Genomic DNA, 20,300 nt, shown 5'->3' on the forward strand with positions numbered 1-20,300 from the left:
GTTTTTCAATGTAATTTATTTCGTAAAGTTATCCCGCTTAGCCTAAATTGCCACTAACTACCTCAAAATACAAGAACCTACTTTGCCAGACTTCATAAAATGTAGGCTCTTACACGAGGGTTTTGCTGTATAATATTTGTATTTTTATATGTGTAATATCTGCAAACAAGCAGCGAGCTGTCACAGACTGTGACACCTCAAGTCTCGGGTTTGGCAGCTCACTGTCTTATAGCTAAGCGTATTTACACAAGCCGTGAGAAACTTGAATTTATCTACCTAAACTTGTATCTGTAACTGACCTATAACTTGAACAAGAAAAAATGTTGTTAAGTAACAATCTTTTTTCTCCGTGTTTGGCGGGCAATTTCATTTTAGGGAAAGATTTTGAAAATTGATTCTAAAATTTGGTGGGCCCGTTTACTGAGAATGGATCGCGAGCTCGAACTATACAATTTATCAACAGACTTTTAAAAGACCCATCAAATGATAAATAAACTTTCTCCATTTCCGTTTCGGCCTAAGCCTAACAACAACCGAATGGTTGATTTCCTGTTAACTGACTTACTTTAGATATCGACCTTTTTGACTTGGGCGGTTTGTTGCTGACCATGTGCCGATACTCTTGAGAATAATTCTTGCTTTCAAATAGAGGCCATTTTGCTCATGTAAATATTTCCCAGTTCCATTCCCTTGCCGGGGGACAAGAAGTGATCACTCGGCCAAAAATGGTCTCATTAATTCATTAAATAGATCAAATTTTGTCCCCACAAGGGACTGGAGCTGGCATTAGCAAAATGGGTATTTTCAAATAGTATTGTTATGCCTCCCAACTCAAATACGTTTTCCGATTAGAGGAGAACATGTCACGTGTCGTGAGTCAAAACTCACTGACTCCCTAGCGCGAACAAAACTCACTAACTCCCTCGGGAAACAACAACATGAACTTTCGACTCGCACGTGATCAGGACATGCTCCTTGAAACCGCGGCAAACTTGTGAGCCGGCCCGCGGCAAGCAAACGATTTCTTCGCAGTTTTTTTCTATTTTTGATTTGGGAGGTATAACAAAACACTTAATGACGGGCCCCAAGGGAAACGGTGAGTTTTGTTTCCCCGAGACCCTCAATGCGAAGCCTCGGGGAAACAAAACTCGCTGTTTCCCTTGGGGCCCGTCATTAAGTGCTTATTATTCAAATTAAAGGAGCTGCATGCATCTCACTGAAATCGATCCCAAAAACTAACCCGGAAAATAATCGATCGAGGAATTTTGTTTTCCCATTTCAGGATTCAGTCCCACTCTAAATGACTACAGTTTTTAATCCGCTTTCGTCTTGCTTGCTCGATTCAATCAAATCAGTGAACGTTACTGGTAAAACGATTCCAACAACAAACCTGGTGATGACTGAATAAAGTGCATCCTTCAGAGCCTCGTTTTCGGCTGAACGAAGTGACCAGCTTAAGATTACTAATAAACACACAAGTAATAAGAAGATGAAAAGCACCGGAGTGCGGTATTCTTGGAGAACTTTCCACAGCAAAGAACATGTTTCCTGCGTGTCATCCTCGACTTGTTCGTGAATGAAATTCTTCGCATCCCACGCGAACAGGAGAAGGGTAAACGCTACGCTTACAACAAACAGAACCGGCAATGGGGCTATTTGAAAAATATGTAAGTCTTGGCAAAAATAGCTGTTCCACCAAATGATCGCAGAGCCAATCAAACCCAGAGTCGACGCTGCTGAAATCTTGAGTTTAGAGCATAACTCGAGGGTTCCATGCGCTGTGGGTTGGTCAAAATAAATGATCAAAATCGCTATTAAGTTGTAGCCCTGGAAAAACAGCGTAGAACTTGACAGAGCTCTGAAGACATTGCAGTATTCTCTGGGTTGAGTTTCCAATCCTTTCCACGACTCTACAGCATCCGCCACGAGAATGGTAACTTGGCAAGCACACTGGCAAATTGCTAATGCTCTGCATTTTTGAAGAAACGTGTACTTTGTTTTGTCCTTGAAGCAGCTACGTAGCATTTGCAGGTTGAAGATGATTCCTGCCAAATCAAGGGCTGCCATCAACAGTGTATATATCAAACTCATGGTGGAAAACAAAACTCGTGTCGTGATCAGTGTAGAATCCTTGCTTCTGACCAAGGTTTCAGCTAAACTTGAAATATTAAATCTGACAAAACATAAAACGAAATATATTCAGTATACACATCTGGCTAGCTAATTAAGCTTAATTGTGTGCATGATCATGACAATGAAATATTTCAAGCGTTAGTAACGACCTGAAGTCGCAAGCATTTCATCAAAACTGCCAGTCTGAAACACTTTTTGTGCAAAAAACGTACCATCTTGAAATCAGTGAGATAAATCCACTTTTTATAGCTCGCGTGAGGACACATAATATTGAACATGTGACAACGAAACCAAAAATATTTTAACGATTTGTTTATTTATTTATTTATTTTGATTTTGTGCTGCGCCTCAACATGATCATTTTCACGTGACAACATCAAAATTCTAGATTTATTGATATGAGGCATCATAAAAGAGATTGATAGACATGAGATCTGTTAAATGGTTTTCACGATGTTTGCAGTATTCTTCAGAAACGAATATTCTGTCAATCATCTTTTGCAGAAGGCAATATATATGCGCTTGATGGTTGCTTAGTTACTTATGCGCGATCGACAAGAATAAAATTACACGTTACAAAAGAATTTAATATTTCTTTCAAACATAGTGGATATTGCTAACCATGTGCGTGAATGTTAAAAATGTTTAAAACTGCTGTGTAAATCTTTCACCAGTTTCTGCTTTTTTCTCGGCTCTTCATTAGCGGAAATGCAGAGGGAAAGGTTATGTTGAGATACATGTATACTTGTTCACCATACTCAGGGTTGTTTCTTGATTTCCAGAGGGGATACTTCAAGAAAAATCGTGTAAGGGTGTGCGGCAGGCTTCCCAAAACCTATAACTTATTGAAGACAAAGGTCGTCGATTTTCCCTGCCCTATTTAAGACCTGACCCTTGAATCCATGCCCTGTTTCAGGCCTGCTTTATAATTACTTCCCCAGTTCAGCAATGTTTATAGGTTTTTTTTAGGTAGGATAGCTTCTTCTATTACACTATAACCAATTCAAGACTGGAGTGCAAAACCCATTATCTATTTGAGACCAAAATGGTCAAAATCGATCTTATTTCTGACCAAAAAAGGCTAAAATACCATACTCTTTGGGGCCACACATACCTATATAGCCAATATAGGGGAGTACAGTGAACACCTGCATATAAAAACAAATGGATTAAGAACACCAGACTGAAATTTGGCCAATAAAGCCCCATTTTTATAAGAACAAGATCAGCCTGAAAATTGTAACATGTTCTTATAAAATGGAAAAAGTGTCATAATTACAAAACATGTAAGTTAATGTTTGCTGTCAGATAACTACATACAATACATCTATTGACTGTGTTCATTTGTTAATATAATTACGGAATAATTATTTATTTTATTTTCCTAAAATATGCTAATTATACCTCTAGCACCATGTTTTGGATAGTATTACTAAATAAAAATTTAGGAACATTTTAAGAACATTTTGAACCTGATTTGTCACTAAGCACCCGATAAATAAGAACTCAATCAGCCTGACCTCCGAAATCGTGTGTTCTGATATGCAGGTGTTTACTGTACCCCTCGGATTTCCTGTAATGTGTTCAATTGCCTTTGGAAGTTTGTCTTCCACCAATTAATAGTAAAGAAAGTAAACTAAATCTTGATTATCGCTTATAAGTTCTGCGTTGATATAACTTTAAAGTGCCACTAACTCCAAAAAATTTTTTCATTTAATAAAATCTACTAGTTTCCCTGATTACTTCAGCGAAAAAATTATCTCGATTGATAAAATCCCTGCGTTTCCACAGGCGTTTAAACATGTAATTTCTATGTTGACGACCGCGCAAAGTGGGATCTGGGTCGGGCCACTAGTGACGTCACTTCGGGAACCGGGCTAAAGCACTCAAGAGACTTTTGACTGAGTTTCGAGGGTAGTCAAAACATTTTCGGGTTATTTGTGATTCATATTTTATCAAAACTGGACAAGAACTTTAAGTGAAAGAACTGTATCATCTAGCATTACAATTCGGAGTCTAGCTACGATTTCGACGGCTGCGAAGTACATATTTTTTTTCCATTTCGAAGTGCCGGTCGACAGTCGAGATCGTCGCGTTGTATAATTAACCGCGCGGCCATGGGTCGAGCGCGGTTCTAGGTTTACCCGTGGTTTATTAACCGCGCGGCCATGGGCCGAGCGCGGTTCATGGTTTACCCGTGGTTTTTTAACCGCGCGGCCATGGGCCGAGCGCGGTTCATGGTTTACCCGTGGTTTTTTTTTTTTCGACTTCGGTGCGAGCAGACCCAAGCTTCCACTCGGCTAAATTTTGAGTCACGCAACCTGTGATGTTTACTCGCCAAAAGCTGTTGAAACAATAAATCTCATCTTTCGCGGGAATAAATTAAAAACCCAGCGCTCGTCAAAAATTATATTTTTTCACCAGAAATTTAGCTCGGAACATATACATATTTATATTTGTTTGAATCGTCGATGAAATGACCTTTTCCGGATATTTTTTCCTTCGGGGTCAACCGAAACCTCAGATTACAAAATCACGCCGAACCCACATGTTGCAAAAAAATCTCTTCAAAACCCTGACTTCGAAGCGATATAACACTTCAGCGTTAATAGCTACCACACATCGGCAGGCGGTAAATCTATTCCTTAACAATCCAGCTTTATCGTGTTAAAATTTCAGCGAAATCGAACAAAACCAGAATTAATTAGAATTTTTTTGTGACCTCACTTCCCAGACTTCTCCTAACAAAGGAAGCAACGGTCGCCCATAGCAACCGAAAAACACCAACATAACAAAGCCGACGTTTCGGCCAAAAAACTCCACAATTATCGCCTGAGAGTTTAAACTTGAATGGGAACATCTTTTTCGAACCTTTTTCAACTGATTTAGACGAAAGACTGGCCTCGGCGGGCTACAAAAACGACAAAGAGAAAAAACAGAACAAGACAGCAGAACAAGCCGATAATATTTCATCGCGTGGCTTTCGACACGAAAACGAAAATACAGCTTACTTCTGGATAAATTCAGCCTTAGAAGCCAGCAACCGGTCCCAAATTACTTTCTGTATCCTTACAAATGTCCTGATTTCCATCTCCGAAAGATTTTGCCCCAATTTTGAGCAAATAAACATTTCGCCGGCGGCGACCGCCATTACGGTGGCTTGCATACTAAATTAGCTAACTTAACAAAATTCTCCCGAGGGGGGGGATACGACAAATTTGGTGAGAATCAAAAGTAACGCCAATTTTCTGTCACGTTTTCAATCTGTGGTCACTGGAGTGACCAAAATCGATACATCGGTCGGGATAGGGTTTTTTTATGACTTGTGTGACTACTTTGCTAGCCCTTTACTCGTGGAAAATACCAATTAAATTTAATCATGACTTTTAAGAAAGAAAGCTGTTGTTAATAGTGTTATTATTGTGTCGTTGATATCGTTCATGCCCATACATATCCCGAAGAAAGTTCTAGATTAAGACCATTAAGTCATCGGAGATTTGTCAACGGCTACCACTGATGGTGCAATAATACAGTTTGTGTTGATCAAGTGATGTGATGTCTACAGTAAGAAAAGAATCATCAATGACTGCTTTGGAATGTGCACTGCGTTCCGACGGTAGTGCTAAGCGAACAGTTAAATTTTAAAAGCGCGGTTATAAGATCTAACAGATCTTCTTGTTTTTTTTCGACTTCGGTGCGAGCAGACCCAAGCTTCCACTCGGCTAAATTTGGAGTCACGCAACCTGTGATGTTTACTCGCCAAAAGCTGTTGAAACAATAAATCTCATCTTTCGCGGGAATAAATTAAAAACCCAGCGCTCGTCAAAAATTATATTTTTTCACCAGAAATTTAGCTCGGAACATATACATATTTATATTTGTTTGAATCGTCGATGAAATGACCTTTTCCGGATATTTTTTCCTTCGGGGTCAACCGAAACCTCAGATTACAAAATCACGCCGAACCCACATGTTGCAAAAAAATCTCTTCAAAACCCTGACTTCGAAGCGATATAACACTTCAGCGTTAATAGCTACCACACATCGGCAGGCGGTAAATCTATTCCTTAACAATCCAGCTTTATCGTGTTAAAATTTCAGCGAAATCGAACAAAACCAGAATTAATTAGAATTTTTTTGTGACCTCACTTCCCAGACTTCTCCTAACAAAGGAAGCAACGGTCGCCCATAGCAACCGAAAAACACCAACATAACAAAGCCGACGTTTCGGCCAAAAAACTCCACAATTATCGCCTGAGAGTTTAAACTTGAATGGGAACATCTTTTTCGAACCTTTTTCAACTGATTTAGACGAAAGACTGGCCTCGGCGGGCTACAAAAACGACAAAGAGAAAAAACAGAACAAGACAGCAGAACAAGCCGATAATATTTCATCGCGTGGCTTTCGACACGAAAACGAAAATACAGCTTACTTCTGGATAAATTCAGCCTTAGAAGCCAGCAACCGGTTCCAAATTACTTTCTGTATCCTTACAAATGTCCTGATTTCCATCTCCGAAAGATTTTGCCCCAATTTTGAGCAAATAAACATTTCGCCGGCGGCGACCGCCATTACGGTGGCTTGCATACTAAATTAGCTAACTTAACAAAATTCTCCCGAGGGGGGGGATACGACAAATTTGGTGAGAATCAAAAGTAACGCCAATTTTCTGTCACGTTTTCAATCTGTGGTCACTGGAGTGACCAAAATCGATACATCGGTCGGGATAGGGTTTTTTTATGACTTGTGTGACTACTTTGCTAGCCCTTTACTCGTGGAAAATACCAATTAAATTTAATCATGACTTTTAAGAAAGAAAGCTGTTGTTAATAGTGTTATTATTGTGTCGTTGATATCGTTCATGCCCATACATATCCCGAAGAAAGTTCTAGATTGAGACCATTAAGTCATCGGAGATTTGTCAACGGCTACCACTGATGGTGCAATAATACAGTTTGTGTTGATCAAGTGATGTGATGTCTACAGTAAGAAAAGAATCATCAATGACTGCTTTGGAATGTGCACTGCGTTCCGACGGTAGTGCTAAGCGAACAGTTAAATTTTAAAAGCGCGGTTATAAGATCTAACAGATCTTCTTGTTTTTTTTCGACTTCGGTGCGAGCAGACCCAAGCTTCCACTCGGCCAAATTTGGAGTCACGCAACCTGTGATGTTTACTCGCCAAAAGCTGTTGAAACAATAAATCTCATCTTTCGCGGGAATAAATTAAAAACCCAGCGCTCGTCAAAAATTATATTTTTTCACCAGAAATTTAGCTCGGAACATATACATATTTATATTTGTTTGAATCGTCGATGAAATGACCTTTTCCGGATATTTTTTCCTTCGGGGTCAACCGAAACCTCAGATTACAAAATCACGCCGAACCCACATGTTGCAAAAAAATCTCTTCAAAACCCTGACTTCGAAGCGATATAACACTTCAGCGTTAATAGCTACCACACATCGGCAGGCGGTAAATCTATTCCTTAACAATCCAGCTTTATCGTGTTAAAATTTCAGCGAAATCGAACAAAACCAGAATTAATTAGAATTTTTTTGTGACCTCACTTCCCAGACTTCTCCTAACAAAGGAAGCAACGGTCGCCCATAGCAACCGAAAAACACCAACATAACAAAGCCGACGTTTCGGCCAAAAAACTCCACAATTATCGCCTGAGAGTTTAAACGTGAATGGGAACATCTTTTTCGAACCTTTTTCAACTGATTTAGACGAAAGACTGGCCTCGGCGGGCTACAAAAACGACAAAGAGAAAAAACAGAACAAGACAGCAGAACAAGACGATAATATTTCATCGCGTGGCTTTCGACACGAAAACGAAAATACAGCTTACTTCTGGATAAATTCAGCCTTAGAAGCCAGCAACCGGTCCCAAATTACTTTCTGTATCCTTACAAATGTCCTGATTTCCATCTCCGAAAGATTTTGCCCCAATTTTGAGCAAATAAACATTTCGCCGGCGGCGACCGCCATTACGATGGCTTGCATACTAAATTAGCTAACTTAACAAAATTCTCCCGAGGGGGGGGATACGACAAATTTGGTGAGAATCAAAAGTAACGCCAATTTTCTGTCACGTTTTCAATCTGTGGTCACTGGAGTGACCAAAATCGATACATCGGTCGGGATAGGGTTTTTTTATGACTTGTGTGACTACTTTGCTAGCCCTTTACTCGTGGAAAACACCAATTAAATTTAATCATGACTTTTAAGAAAGAAAGCTGTTGTTAATAGTGTTATTATTGTGTCGTTGATATCGTTCATGCCCATACATATCCCGAAGAAAGTTCTAGATTGAGACCATTAAGTCATCGGAGATTTGTCAACGGCTACCACTGATGGTGCAATAATACAGTTTGTGTTGATCAAGTGATGTGATGTCTACAGTAAGAAAAGAATCATCAATGACTGCTTTGGAATGTGCACTGCGTTCCGACGGTAGTGCTAAGCGAACAGTTAAATTTTAAAAGCGCGGTTATAAGATCTAACAGATCTTCTTGTTTTTTTTCGACTTCGGTGCGAGCAGACCCAAGCTTCCACTCGGCCAAATTTGGAGTCACGCAACCTGTGATGTTTACTCGCCAAAAGCTGTTGAAACAATAAATCTCATCTTTCGCGGGAATAAATTAAAAACCCAGCGCTCGTCAAAAATTATATTTTTTCACCAGAAATTTAGCTCGGAACATATACATATTTATATTTGTTTGAATCGTCGATGAAATGACCTTTTCCGGATATTTTTTCCTTCGGGGTCAACCGAAACCTCAGATTACAAAATCACGCCGAACCCACATGTTGCAAAAAAATCTCTTCAAAACCCTGACTTCGAAGCGATATAACACTTCAGCGTTAATAGCTACCACACATCGGCAGGCGGTAAATCTATTCCTTAACAATCCAGCTTTATCGTGTTAAAATTTCAGCGAAATCGAACAAAACCAGAATTAATTAGAATTTTTTTGTGACCTCACTTCCCAGACTTCTCCTAACAAAGGAAGCAACGGTCGCCCATAGCAACCGAAAAGCACCAACATAACAAAGCCGACGTTTCGGCCAAAAAACTCCACAATTATCGCCTGAGAGTTTAAACTTGAATGGGAACATCTTTTTCGAACCTTTTTCAACTGATTTAGACGAAAGACTGGCCTCGGCGGGCTACAAAAACGACAAAGAGAAAAAACAGAACAAGACAGCAGAACAAGACGATAATATTTCATCGCGTGGCTTTCGACACGAAAACGAAAATACAGCTTACTTCTGGATAAATTCAGCCTTAGAAGCCAGCAACCGGTCCCAAATTACTTTCTGTATCCTTACAAATGTCCTGATTTCCATCTCCGAAAGATTTTGCCCCAATTTTGAGCAAATAAACATTTCGCCGGCGGCGACCGCCATTACGGTGGCTTGCATACTAAATTAGCGAACTTAACAAAATTCTCCCGAGGGGGGGGGGATACGACAAATTTGGTGAGAATCAAAAGTAACGCCAATTTTCTGTCACGTTTTCAATCTGTGGTCACTGGAGTGACCAAAATCGATACATCGGTCGGGATAGGGTTTTTTTATGACTTGTGTGACTACTTTGCTAGCCCTTTACTCGTGGAAAACACCAATTAAATTTAATCATGACTTTTAAGAAAGAAAGCTGTTGTTAATAGTGTTATTATTGTGTCGTTGATATCGTTCATGCCCATACATATCCCGAAGAAAGTTCTAGATTGAGACCATTAAGTCATCGGAGATTTGTCAACGGCTACCACTGATGGTGCAATAATACAGTTTGTGTTGATCAAGTGATGTGATGTCTACAGTAAGAAAAGAATCATCAATGACTGCTTTGGAATGTGCACTGCGTTCCGACGGTAGTGCTAAGCGAACAGTTAAATTTTAAAAGCGCGGTTATAAGATCTAACAGATCTTCTTGTTTATTTTTTTTTTGTCGGTGACCAGACGCAGACCTCCGCTCGGCCAAACTTTGAGTCACGCAATGTGTGATGTTTTTCCGCCAGAAGCTGTTAAAACATAAATACACGGACAATTTTACGGATATTGTTTTCTTTTTTGTGGGTAAAATATATTTTCTTTTCGTTTTATCAAAGCGTTGGATTTAAAGGGAATAATAAATACGCTAAAAAAAGGTATTACGTCAGCCTGACGTTGCAGCTTTCACTTTCGCTATGTGACAAATACGATCGTGTTTACTTTGCAAGTTTATTTCGGCAGAAGCGACGGTCATTAATTTATTTGTAATTTTGTGAGTATTTCTTGTGGTTTTACGCAAATGAAGTAAATCCTTTGACGGTTTCATCGCAGCCAGTTCATAGATCGGAAGGAAAATTAAATATTTGCAAGCCAAGCAACGAACTTGTCAGAACGTGCAAGGATTACGTCATTGGTAGGGAAATAACCACCGTACTAATGAAAGCCGTGGATAACGCAATTCTTGAATTATGTGACTTGTGTGACTTCTTTGCTAGCCCTTTACTCAAGGGAAAAAACAATTTAATTTAATCGTGATTTTTAAGAAAGAAAGCTGTTGTTAATAGTGTTCGTATCTTCATGCCCATACGTATCCCGAAGAAAGTTCCAGATTAAGACTATTACGTCATCGGAGATTTCACACCGGTTACGACTGATGGTGCAATAATACAGTTTGTGTTGATCAAGTAATGTGGTGTCTACAGTAATCAATGAATCATCAAGGATTGCTTTTGGAATGTACACTGCGTTGCGACTGTAGTGCTAAGAAAACAGTTAAATTTTAAAAGCGCGGTTATAAGATCTAACAGATCTTCTTGTTTTTCGCAGTTTTGTCTGCGACCAGACCCACGCTTCCACTCGGCCAAATTTTTAGTCACGCAACCTGTGATGTTTACTCGCCAAAAGCTGTTGAAACATTAATAAATCTCATCTCCGATACTGACTTTCGCGGGAAAAAATTAAAAACCCAGCGTTCGTCAAAAATTATATTTTTTCAGCAGAAATTTAGTTCGGAACATATACATATTTATATTCCTTTGAATCGTCGATGAAATGACCTTTTCCGGATATTTTTTCCTTCGGGGTCAACAAAAACCTCCGATTACAAAATCACGCCGAACCCACATGTTGCAAAAAAATCTCTTCAAAACCCTGACTTCGAAGCGATATAACAATTCAGCGTTAATAGCTACCACACATCGGCAGGCGGTAAATCTATTCCTTAACAATCCAGCCTTATCGTGTTAAAATTTCAGCGAAATCGAACAAAACCAGAATTGATTAGAATTTTTTTGTGACCTCACTCCCCAGACTTGACCTAACAAAGGAAGCAACGGTCGCCCATAGCAACCGAAAAACATAAACATAACAAAGCCGAACGTTTCGGCCAAAAATCTCCAGAATTATCGCCTGAGAGCTTAAACTTGAATGGGAACATCTTTTTCGAACTTTTTTCAACTGATTTAGACGAAAGACTGGCCTCGGCGGGCTACAAGAAACACCAAGAGAAGAACAGAACAAGACAGCAGAACAAGCCGATAACATTTCATCGCATGGCTTTCGGCACGAAAACGAAAATACAGCTTACTTCTGGATAAATTCAGCCTTAGAAGCCAGCAACCGGCCTCAAATTACTTTCTCTTTCCTTACAAATGTCCTGACTTCCATCTCCGAAAGATTTTGCCCCAATTTTGAGCAAATAAACATTTCGTCGACGGTGACCGCCATTACGGTGGCTTGCATACTAAATTAGCTAACTTGACAAAATTCTCCCGTGGGGGGGATATGACGAAAAGAGCTGTAAAATGGCCTGTAATTGGCTAACGATGAGATCATCCCACTGTCCAAATTTGGTGAGAATCGAAAGTAACGCCAATTTTCTGTCACGTTTTCAATCTGTGGTCACTGGAGTGACCAAAATCGATACATCGGTCGGGATAGAGTTTTATTATTAAATTATATGACTTGTGTGACTACTTTGCTAGCCCTTTACTCGTGGAAAACACCAATTAAATTTAATCATGACTTTTAAGAAAGAAAGCTGTTGTTAATAGTGTTATTATCGTGTCATTTATATCGTTCATGCCCATACATATCCCGAAGAAAGTTCTACAAAGATTAAGGCCATTACGTCATCGGAGATTTGTCAATGGCTACCACTGATGGTGCAATAATACAGTTTGTGTTGATCAAGTGATGTGATGTCTACAGAAAGAAAAGAATCATCAATGACTGCTTTGGAATGTGTACTGCGTTCCGACGGTAGTGCTAAGCAAACAGTTAAATTTTAAAAGCGCGGTTATAAGATCTAACAGATCTTCTTGTTATATTTTATTTAGGCCGGGATCGACAATTTGCCGATCCATTTGGGTTATATAGGTACAAACAATGACTGAAGAGTTAGCTTACAGCTCTTAAAGAGTTATAAGGATGTCAATGAACACGAAGAGTTGGTAATTTGACTTTACGGAACGTGCAAATTTCGGAGTGACAAAACACTTTTACATTCAAATATTAATTTCCCCCGAAATACAAGTTAAAATGCGATGCAGTCGCACTCCACTCCTGCCTACTTCTCCAGATCAATGATTGAAAATAGTTTTAACATAAGAGATAGGCAGAGATGTTGGCAAACAATATTCGAAGGTGAGATAACTTTTCGCTTCGTTATTGTCGACCGACCGTAGTATATGCATATTCAATTACAGTGGAACCTCGATTTAACGAAGTCGCTGGGGACCGGCCAAATTTGTTCGTTAAATCGAGGGTTCGTTATATCGAAAACCTCGATATAACGAATTTGAGGGGAAACGATCAAAATGTTCGTTATATCGAGGTCATAGTTAATGATTGATTTGTAACACAGGTGACTTCTGTCACGCAATTCAAAGCAATTTTCGTCATCCAGAAGTGCCGCGTTTTGAGATGCAATTCATTAAGCATGGTGGCTTTCAGTATCAATTATTTTCACTTTTGAGCAGGCGCGCAGCTTTTGTTTACAAAAAAACGACACTTTCAGAGTAGCGATTTAAAAATGTTGCAACATAGAGGTTATACAGAAAATTGTCTATGTAAACAAGGAAACGGGTTTAGTGTTGTTAGGTTGCACTACCCAACATTTCCGGATTTCAAACGAGATAGAGCAGAAGTTAATGAATGAGTTGCCAGTAATCGGATACCCGTGTTTGCGCGAAGAACTCTGGGATCGTCAGGGGGCAAACATTGCTAGTCGCTAGAAGGAAATGTATGGCGAAAAGTTGTTTCGAGGTACAAGAAAACGACTTTTGAGAGAGATCAACGCTTTTTCGCCGTCGTTTTTATCGCGAATGGATTTGGACAATGTTGATATGTGGAATATGTAAGTTTTTGTTTGAATAACCGTGAAATATGTGACAAAATCTACCGATAAACTCCGTTGCTTGCGTGAGGTTTATTGTGAAACTTACATCGCGTAATGGTCTGAAAATATTACAAAGTTAATTAGATATAAATCGAGAGGAAATAACCCAGTAAAGCCTTTTAAGTCGTGGACAGGCTACTTTTGGCTTATTTGAGAGCTCAATCATACAAATAACACTGGAAATAAGCCCGGTGGCGATCACTGTACTGTCTGGGGTTGATTTAATGACAAATGAGTCCGCGCGACTCATGCTGTGTGGCTACTGTGTTGCTCAAAGCCTTTGTTTTGCTTTTACAAGCACGTATTTCAGTGATTTTCCTTTTCTATAACAGATCAAGGGTGGCTCCTTGAATATATCTCTGAGCATTTGTATTTAAAAGTGCCATCTGTGCGTGATTATGCTTTCCAAAGTTTGGTATTGACAGTTGAGTGAAATTGCCCGACACAAAGGGTAGTAGTTCCTCCTGCAATTTTCGATTTCTGTTTTAGAGCTTCTTTTCTGTCATTATATTTAACTTCTCGGAGGGTCTTTTCTACCATTTGCTCCGGGTAGCCTCTCGAGATCAGGTGTGTATTGAAATTTTCAATATTCTCTTCAATGTATTTCACAATAAACCTCACGCAAGCAAAAGGGAGTTTATCGGTACATTTTATCACTTATTTCACGGTTATTCAAACAAAAACTTCCATTTTCGATGTATCAACATTGCCAAAATCCATTCGCGATAAAACAACGGCAAAAAAACGTTGATCTCTCCCCAAAACCATGTTTTTGGGCGTCGAAACAACTTTTTCGCCATACATTTCCTTCTAGCGACTTCCAATGTTTGCCCCCTGACGATCCCAGAGTTCTTTGCGTAAACACGGGTATCCGATTACTGGCAACTCATTCATTGATGTCGAAATACTATAGTGCCAATGTCTATGACATATAATAAGCCGTTGACTGAAAGATTGCTGTCTCTTTACCATAAGGATTACACGGATTTGTTGACTGTTGATCTGTTCAGCGTTTATCTTCTGTCGCGTGTTGACATTGTAATTCGTTATATCGAGGTAGATTTTGCGTTTGGGCTTCCGGATTATGTTCGTTATATCGAGGGTCGTTATATCGAGGTTCTATTCCATACATTTTACTGTAACTTTGGCCGGGATATAGAATATCGTTCGTTATATCGGGGACTTCGTTAAATAGAGGTTCGTTAAATCGAGGTTCCACTGTACTGTGTACGAACAGAAGCTACGCAAATTTGCATTTTCCGTACTAGTGAAATCATGGAAAATCCTTTGACAAGATCTTGAAAAGAGGTTCAGTATACTTTCAGTTAAATGAATACATTTCTACTTCACTGTTATTTTGAATGAAATGTCCATTTTACGCACGCTAATAACCTGGGAGTCCTCGACTTAATTGTTTGCGTTTCGGTGGACAAGCGCATTCTTCTTTCAGCACAACAATCTCCGTCGGTAGCAATAAGGTCGAATTTTAATCGTTTGTTTCACTTTCCTCATATATTTATAAATGCTTGATCCATTCTAAGTTTGTAATTTAGATGTATTTCGTTCCTCAAAGACGAAACTCAAAGAACAAAACAAGTTTGTATTCGGAATGGCCATTGAGAAACACGGCCAGATTACATGACAGGCGACCTCCGGCGATCCGGCGTGCGTGTGTTTTCATCAAAATCCACAAATACATAGCTAGTTCACCAGTTCGAAGCGTCGACAATCTTCTTCGCGTCGTTGTAGAACGTAGGTTTAGTTTACTATTCGACAAGTCTCTATTTCGAAACGCGATGCGTTTAATTTAGAGTGTAATTTCGTCACCTATATATAGTTTCGTCTGGGACTCGCGTCGGAGGATCGTTTGCGCTCGAAATAGTCAGATGGCTTCCAGCTTATCCCAAATTCATATCTTATGCAGTACCTTGACAATTTCAAGCTTTGCACTAGAGGTAGAGAAGAATATACAGGCCATGAAAATCTCTACTTTTTACAGTAGCGGCGAACCCGAGATCGAAGAAATCCTCAATGGCTCCTCGCCTTTAGCTTCGCACAGAGCAGCCCACTTCTTTGGTCTTTTTCTCGTTTCTGGTAGAGTTTCATCGACATAGAGGTATTGAATGAAGAGGAATACTCTATTCTACGCATCCTGTATTGCGACAGCCTCCAACAACATATCTTCTTTGCATTCTGCAACGATTTTGACACACACTATCGTATGTGCGCATACATTCTTCTTAGAAACAAAATATTGTTATTCCCGAAGTGACGTCAAAAGCCAACTCGTCCCATTCTCCGCTATTCCTCGGTCGTGAACATGGACAAGGGCAAATTTACAAACTTCAAAAATCCATAGAGAATTAACGAAAATAGCTAAAACAATAATTTTTTCGCAGTGGCGATCAGGAGAAAAAGGAAATTTATATTAGCGAAAAAAATTTGGGGGGGTTAGGGCACTTTAAAATTAAATACAATTTAACTAAAATAAATGTCATGACAAAGAGAATACAATACTGAAAAGCACTAAAGATGCAACACTTTGTCATAGGAAACCATTTTAAATTCCGGTAGAAATGTTGCCGATGTCGACACAAGTAAATTAAAGAAACAAACAAAACTAGTGCAGTAATTTCTCTCGTTAATTGAACAGAATGGTTTCAACAACAAACAGAATTTACAACAGAACTTGACAAGATGAAAAAATCGAGATAAAAAACTAAATTTGAGCTAGGCTTGATGCGAAAAATCTGCAAAGACGAATGTAGGTAGTTCCATTTGAGAATTCCATGACGCTCACTATAGATCGTTTCCACGTCACGCCATCACTGTCTAAAATCCAAAACTAGAGAGCCACCAAAGTTTTTATCCTCATCAGGCATAAGAGGCGATATATTCATATTTGTTTACAATTTTACAGCTCAATAGCGTGCTTCGTTTGGAAACCAGTGCATTTTGAATTTCAGGGCTATGGACTGAGGTTGCGTGACACAAGGCTACGATCGAGTTTGTTGAAAAATATACTTATCTCATGATTTTAAGCCTTTTTAAAAGTTAGAGCATTAGGAAAAAAAGCTTATGTAAATGCTTGTTTGTTAAGTACTAATAATCAGTCGCCTAGATAGCCAAAGTAAGTTCCAGATGTTTACGCTATTTTCCGGCCGTCATATTGGTGTCCACGGATGTACACCAACATGGCGTTTTCTGAAGTTTACCGCGGGAAACGCAGAGGCCTAAGCCTTGGAAAAGTATCTTATTTAGCTATCTTCTCTGAACATCAAAATTTCTTAGCTTTTTCCACTGGATGATTTTCGATTTATTTTTTCATTGCGTGACAGTGAAGAAACATGGAGATGAAGTCTTGCCACGAAGCTTAGATGACAACGTAACCTTATTGTTTACAAAGCTGGCTTGAGCTTTAATAATTGCTACGAAAGAAAAAAAAATTGATTATAATAACGTAAATTATCATTTATCTATGTGATAAAACTGATGCCTTTAGGCAAGTTCTTCTAGAAGAATTTCCGGCAAAAAAGCCACTGAAATTTTGACCTCAATAACTTGCTGTCGTACTTGATCGACGATTTTCCTCAATTCTGCCGCACTTCGGTCAGTCAGAACAATTTATACCGACTGTGTTTAACGTGTTAAAGAGTATTACTCGAGTTTCTCGGTATAACTCGTAAAACAACTTCACCTACCATGGGGATTGAAGGCTGCGTCTCGGATATAGTATTTGAAAATTGCTGCGAAGATTGTCTTCTGCCATTTCAACTGGATATTATTCCTTGTATCTTTTGCTTCTTAGTATACGATAAAAAAGTTATTTTTAGGTGGGAAATTATTTATTCTTTGAAGCACTATAACTGTAAAAAGTTCATACTTCAGTCTTTAAATAAAATATTATATTATGTGTATTATGTTGGCCTTATATTACTCTGCTAAAGTACTTCCCATAATGCACGGTGAAGAAAAAACAAAGGATCCTATTGGCCGATTAAAAACACGCCACAATGGTCTCATGTGGTCTTGTTTGAGCGAGAACGCTTCTTTTGGCTCGTTTCTCTGAAATTTTCAATGAAATTTTCGCTTCTTTGCGTTAATAAAAATGAAAATGTAGCTAAGTGCAACTGTACGGCCTAGCGTATATATATTATGGTGGTTCGGTAACTCTTCAATTGGAAAATAAGACCAGCGAGCGAGCTATATATGACTGACCATATATAGATCGTATATCTGAGAGATATGAGCCATATCTGCATGGACGTTCCAAACGCCACAAAGAGGTCACTCGTGGCTATCAACTGAAAATCAAAATTGCATTTTTGATAGTGTAAGAAGCACTTAAGTCAACAGTACAATTTCTATCGACCGTATTTAACGTGTTTAAAGAGTAGTTGATATGACTGGACAGCCTCATGCGTGGAGACTTAACGCTGTGTGTAAAGAACTCAACCATGCCGGTAGGATAGTGATCTCAAAAAGCCACTGCAAGCTTAAGAACATCTCAACTGACTTACCTGACTGCCATTGACTGTCGAATATAGCACTGTGGTGCTGCCGCAAGCCGATATTCAGAGAGAGGTGTATCGCACTCGTACCGGCCAATGTAAAATGCCGGCAAATGAACTCTCTCGAAACAAGCGGCGAATTAATTTATTCATTCAGATAGCAGCGTTGTTGACCTTGATGTCATAGGTATTATACTTGGAAATTGCTTATAAATAAGGTGGAAGTGGGCATTTGATTGACGAGTCCGCCTCTTTTGACACACAAAGAAAACAGTCTGAGTTGTACCATAATTAATAGAGGGGAGTAGTTCTGAAACCTGACAAACTTACTTGTTGTACGTTTTCGTTCGCTTTTTTGGCCTTGACCGCGCACAAAACACAATAGTTGTTTACTCCGTACTGAGGAACCAACCAATGGAGACGCGCTGTTTACGTAATTCATATACATAGTGTATGAACGCAATCATAAATCTTGGCATCTTTCTTTGCTCCTTTGATGTTTACCGGGCTTCGTAACCATGGCTGCACCTTATACAGAAAGAATTACTTCATCTATAGGCCATCCCAAGTGGAAGTAAAAAAAATGTTTCACATTCAATTCCTAATTTTAATGCGAGAGGCTCTGTCAAGGTTTTGCCGGATTCGGGATATTTAGGTAAAAAAAAATGAACCGAATACGGGATATTTGGGGGGAAATTAATGCCACATGGTATATGACACATTAAGAACAGATATTCTGGGATATCGAGTAGGAAAATAATTAAGTTTTGAAACTGGAATTAACGGAATACGAGATATTTAGGCCAAAAATTAACAGGACACCATATCTCCTGCAAATTCATTGCAAAAAGTAAAAGGTATAAAATATGTTGTGTTTTAGCGACAAAAATGGTTCACCGACGTTCTGCATCTCGCTCTGAGTTCGTCGAGTGTTGCCAGGTATAGTAGGATAACAGTTTTGTTCTTCTGAACAAAATATGTTGTTCCTCGTCAAATTAATCCCAGAAAGCTCCAATTAAGCATAACAAGCATTATCTTTAGGTTTCTTGGCTGCGAAGAAAAAGACTGTTATCGTGTCGTTTTGGAAAGAAAGCTCGGTTTGGACTGCCGCTCGTACTGTGCACTCACTACAAAGCCACCGATACCCAAAACGACCTACATCACCATTCATTACATCCTCGATCATGGCAACGAAAGCTTACCCCGCCCCCTTCCCGAGTCAGTTATCACGCCTTTTACGTCTTTAACGCTTGTGCTCTCACAACGCTGACTTTCTAGTAGCCTTATACGCAGACGCTCTTTGGGCCCGTCACGCAATCTTGCTCTCCCCAGTTGAAGAGGAAGATTGCATGACGGGTCTAAACAGCGTGTAAGCAGGAGGCTAACTTTCCAGAAGCCTGCAAGGTTTTGGCTAGTTTTAAGGCTAAGTTTCTCGACAGTTTCGAGGGGAAGCTTCATTCGAATTTCTTTACATCACCTTTAGCGGACGCGAAGGTATCAGTCGCATTACGTAGAAACTAAAATTTCGCAAGGCGCTGAATTTATATCATTTATTATTTATTCACAAGATATATTGGCAACAATGGATTTGTACATATCTTGTACAACTTTCAAGGCAAGCGTAAAAATTAGCTGGGTTGAAATAAACATGTGATGGGTGTTGTCTTACTGAATCATCGCGTGAGCAATGTGCGAAGGAAACTGACATGCCGTGACTTCTGGCTGGTTCGTTTGATATTTTTTCTAGGCAAATCTGCTAGTTTGAGTGGTTAGTTCCTAGTTATGGTCATTTTATCACACTGTGCGTGCTCAAATTTGCCATTCGAAGCAAAAACGGGTACATTGAAAGGGTCGTAATTTGAAATCGGAGAAGAAGCCAGCGTCATCTCTTAATTTACCAAGCTATTTCACAAACTCGCTAAGATATGGGTGTCTAAATACCCACTGCTGCCCTCAGAAACCCCAGACGGGTCTAGAAATAACTGATCCTGACACACATGCACACAGCCCGATGTCGCCTTTACAAGCACTTTCATCCTCCGCGAAAACTTCAATGCAACGCGAATGGCAATTAACAATATTCATCGGAGTTCTGCATACCATAAGAATAACTTGAGACGGACTACCTTGCGAATTGGGCCTTTTTGAAGATTGGGGCATGAGCATTTGTTTAAGTCCTTTTCGTCTTGGTGGTAACCAACACACAGCACAAAGTACAACAACGGCCTTAACACCCCTTTGTGGCCTCTAAAAC

At 39.4% G+C, this 20,300-nt stretch overlaps 1 protein-coding gene across 1 annotated transcript; it reads right to left on the bottom strand.

Moving 5' to 3' along the window:
* Positions 1-1,157: 1,157 nt before the first annotated feature.
* On the bottom strand, positions 1,158-18,168 carry LOC149110039 (uncharacterized). Its single transcript, XM_089292652.1, has 2 exons — positions 18,056-18,168; positions 1,158-2,173 (listed from the first exon to the last, which is right to left on the bottom strand). The coding sequence occupies exons 1-2, from the start codon at positions 18,064-18,066 to the stop codon at positions 1,297-1,299; spliced, it is 888 nt and encodes a 295-aa protein (XP_089148778.1). The 5' UTR covers positions 18,067-18,168; the 3' UTR covers positions 1,158-1,296.
* Positions 18,169-20,300: the final 2,132 nt, after the last annotated feature.

This window comes from Orbicella faveolata, unplaced genomic scaffold, assembly GCF_042242905.1.
Source record: "Orbicella faveolata isolate gen_17 unplaced genomic scaffold, um_ofav_v1 contig_24, whole genome shotgun sequence".
NCBI classification, from domain to species: domain Eukaryota; kingdom Metazoa; phylum Cnidaria; class Anthozoa; order Scleractinia; family Merulinidae; genus Orbicella; species Orbicella faveolata.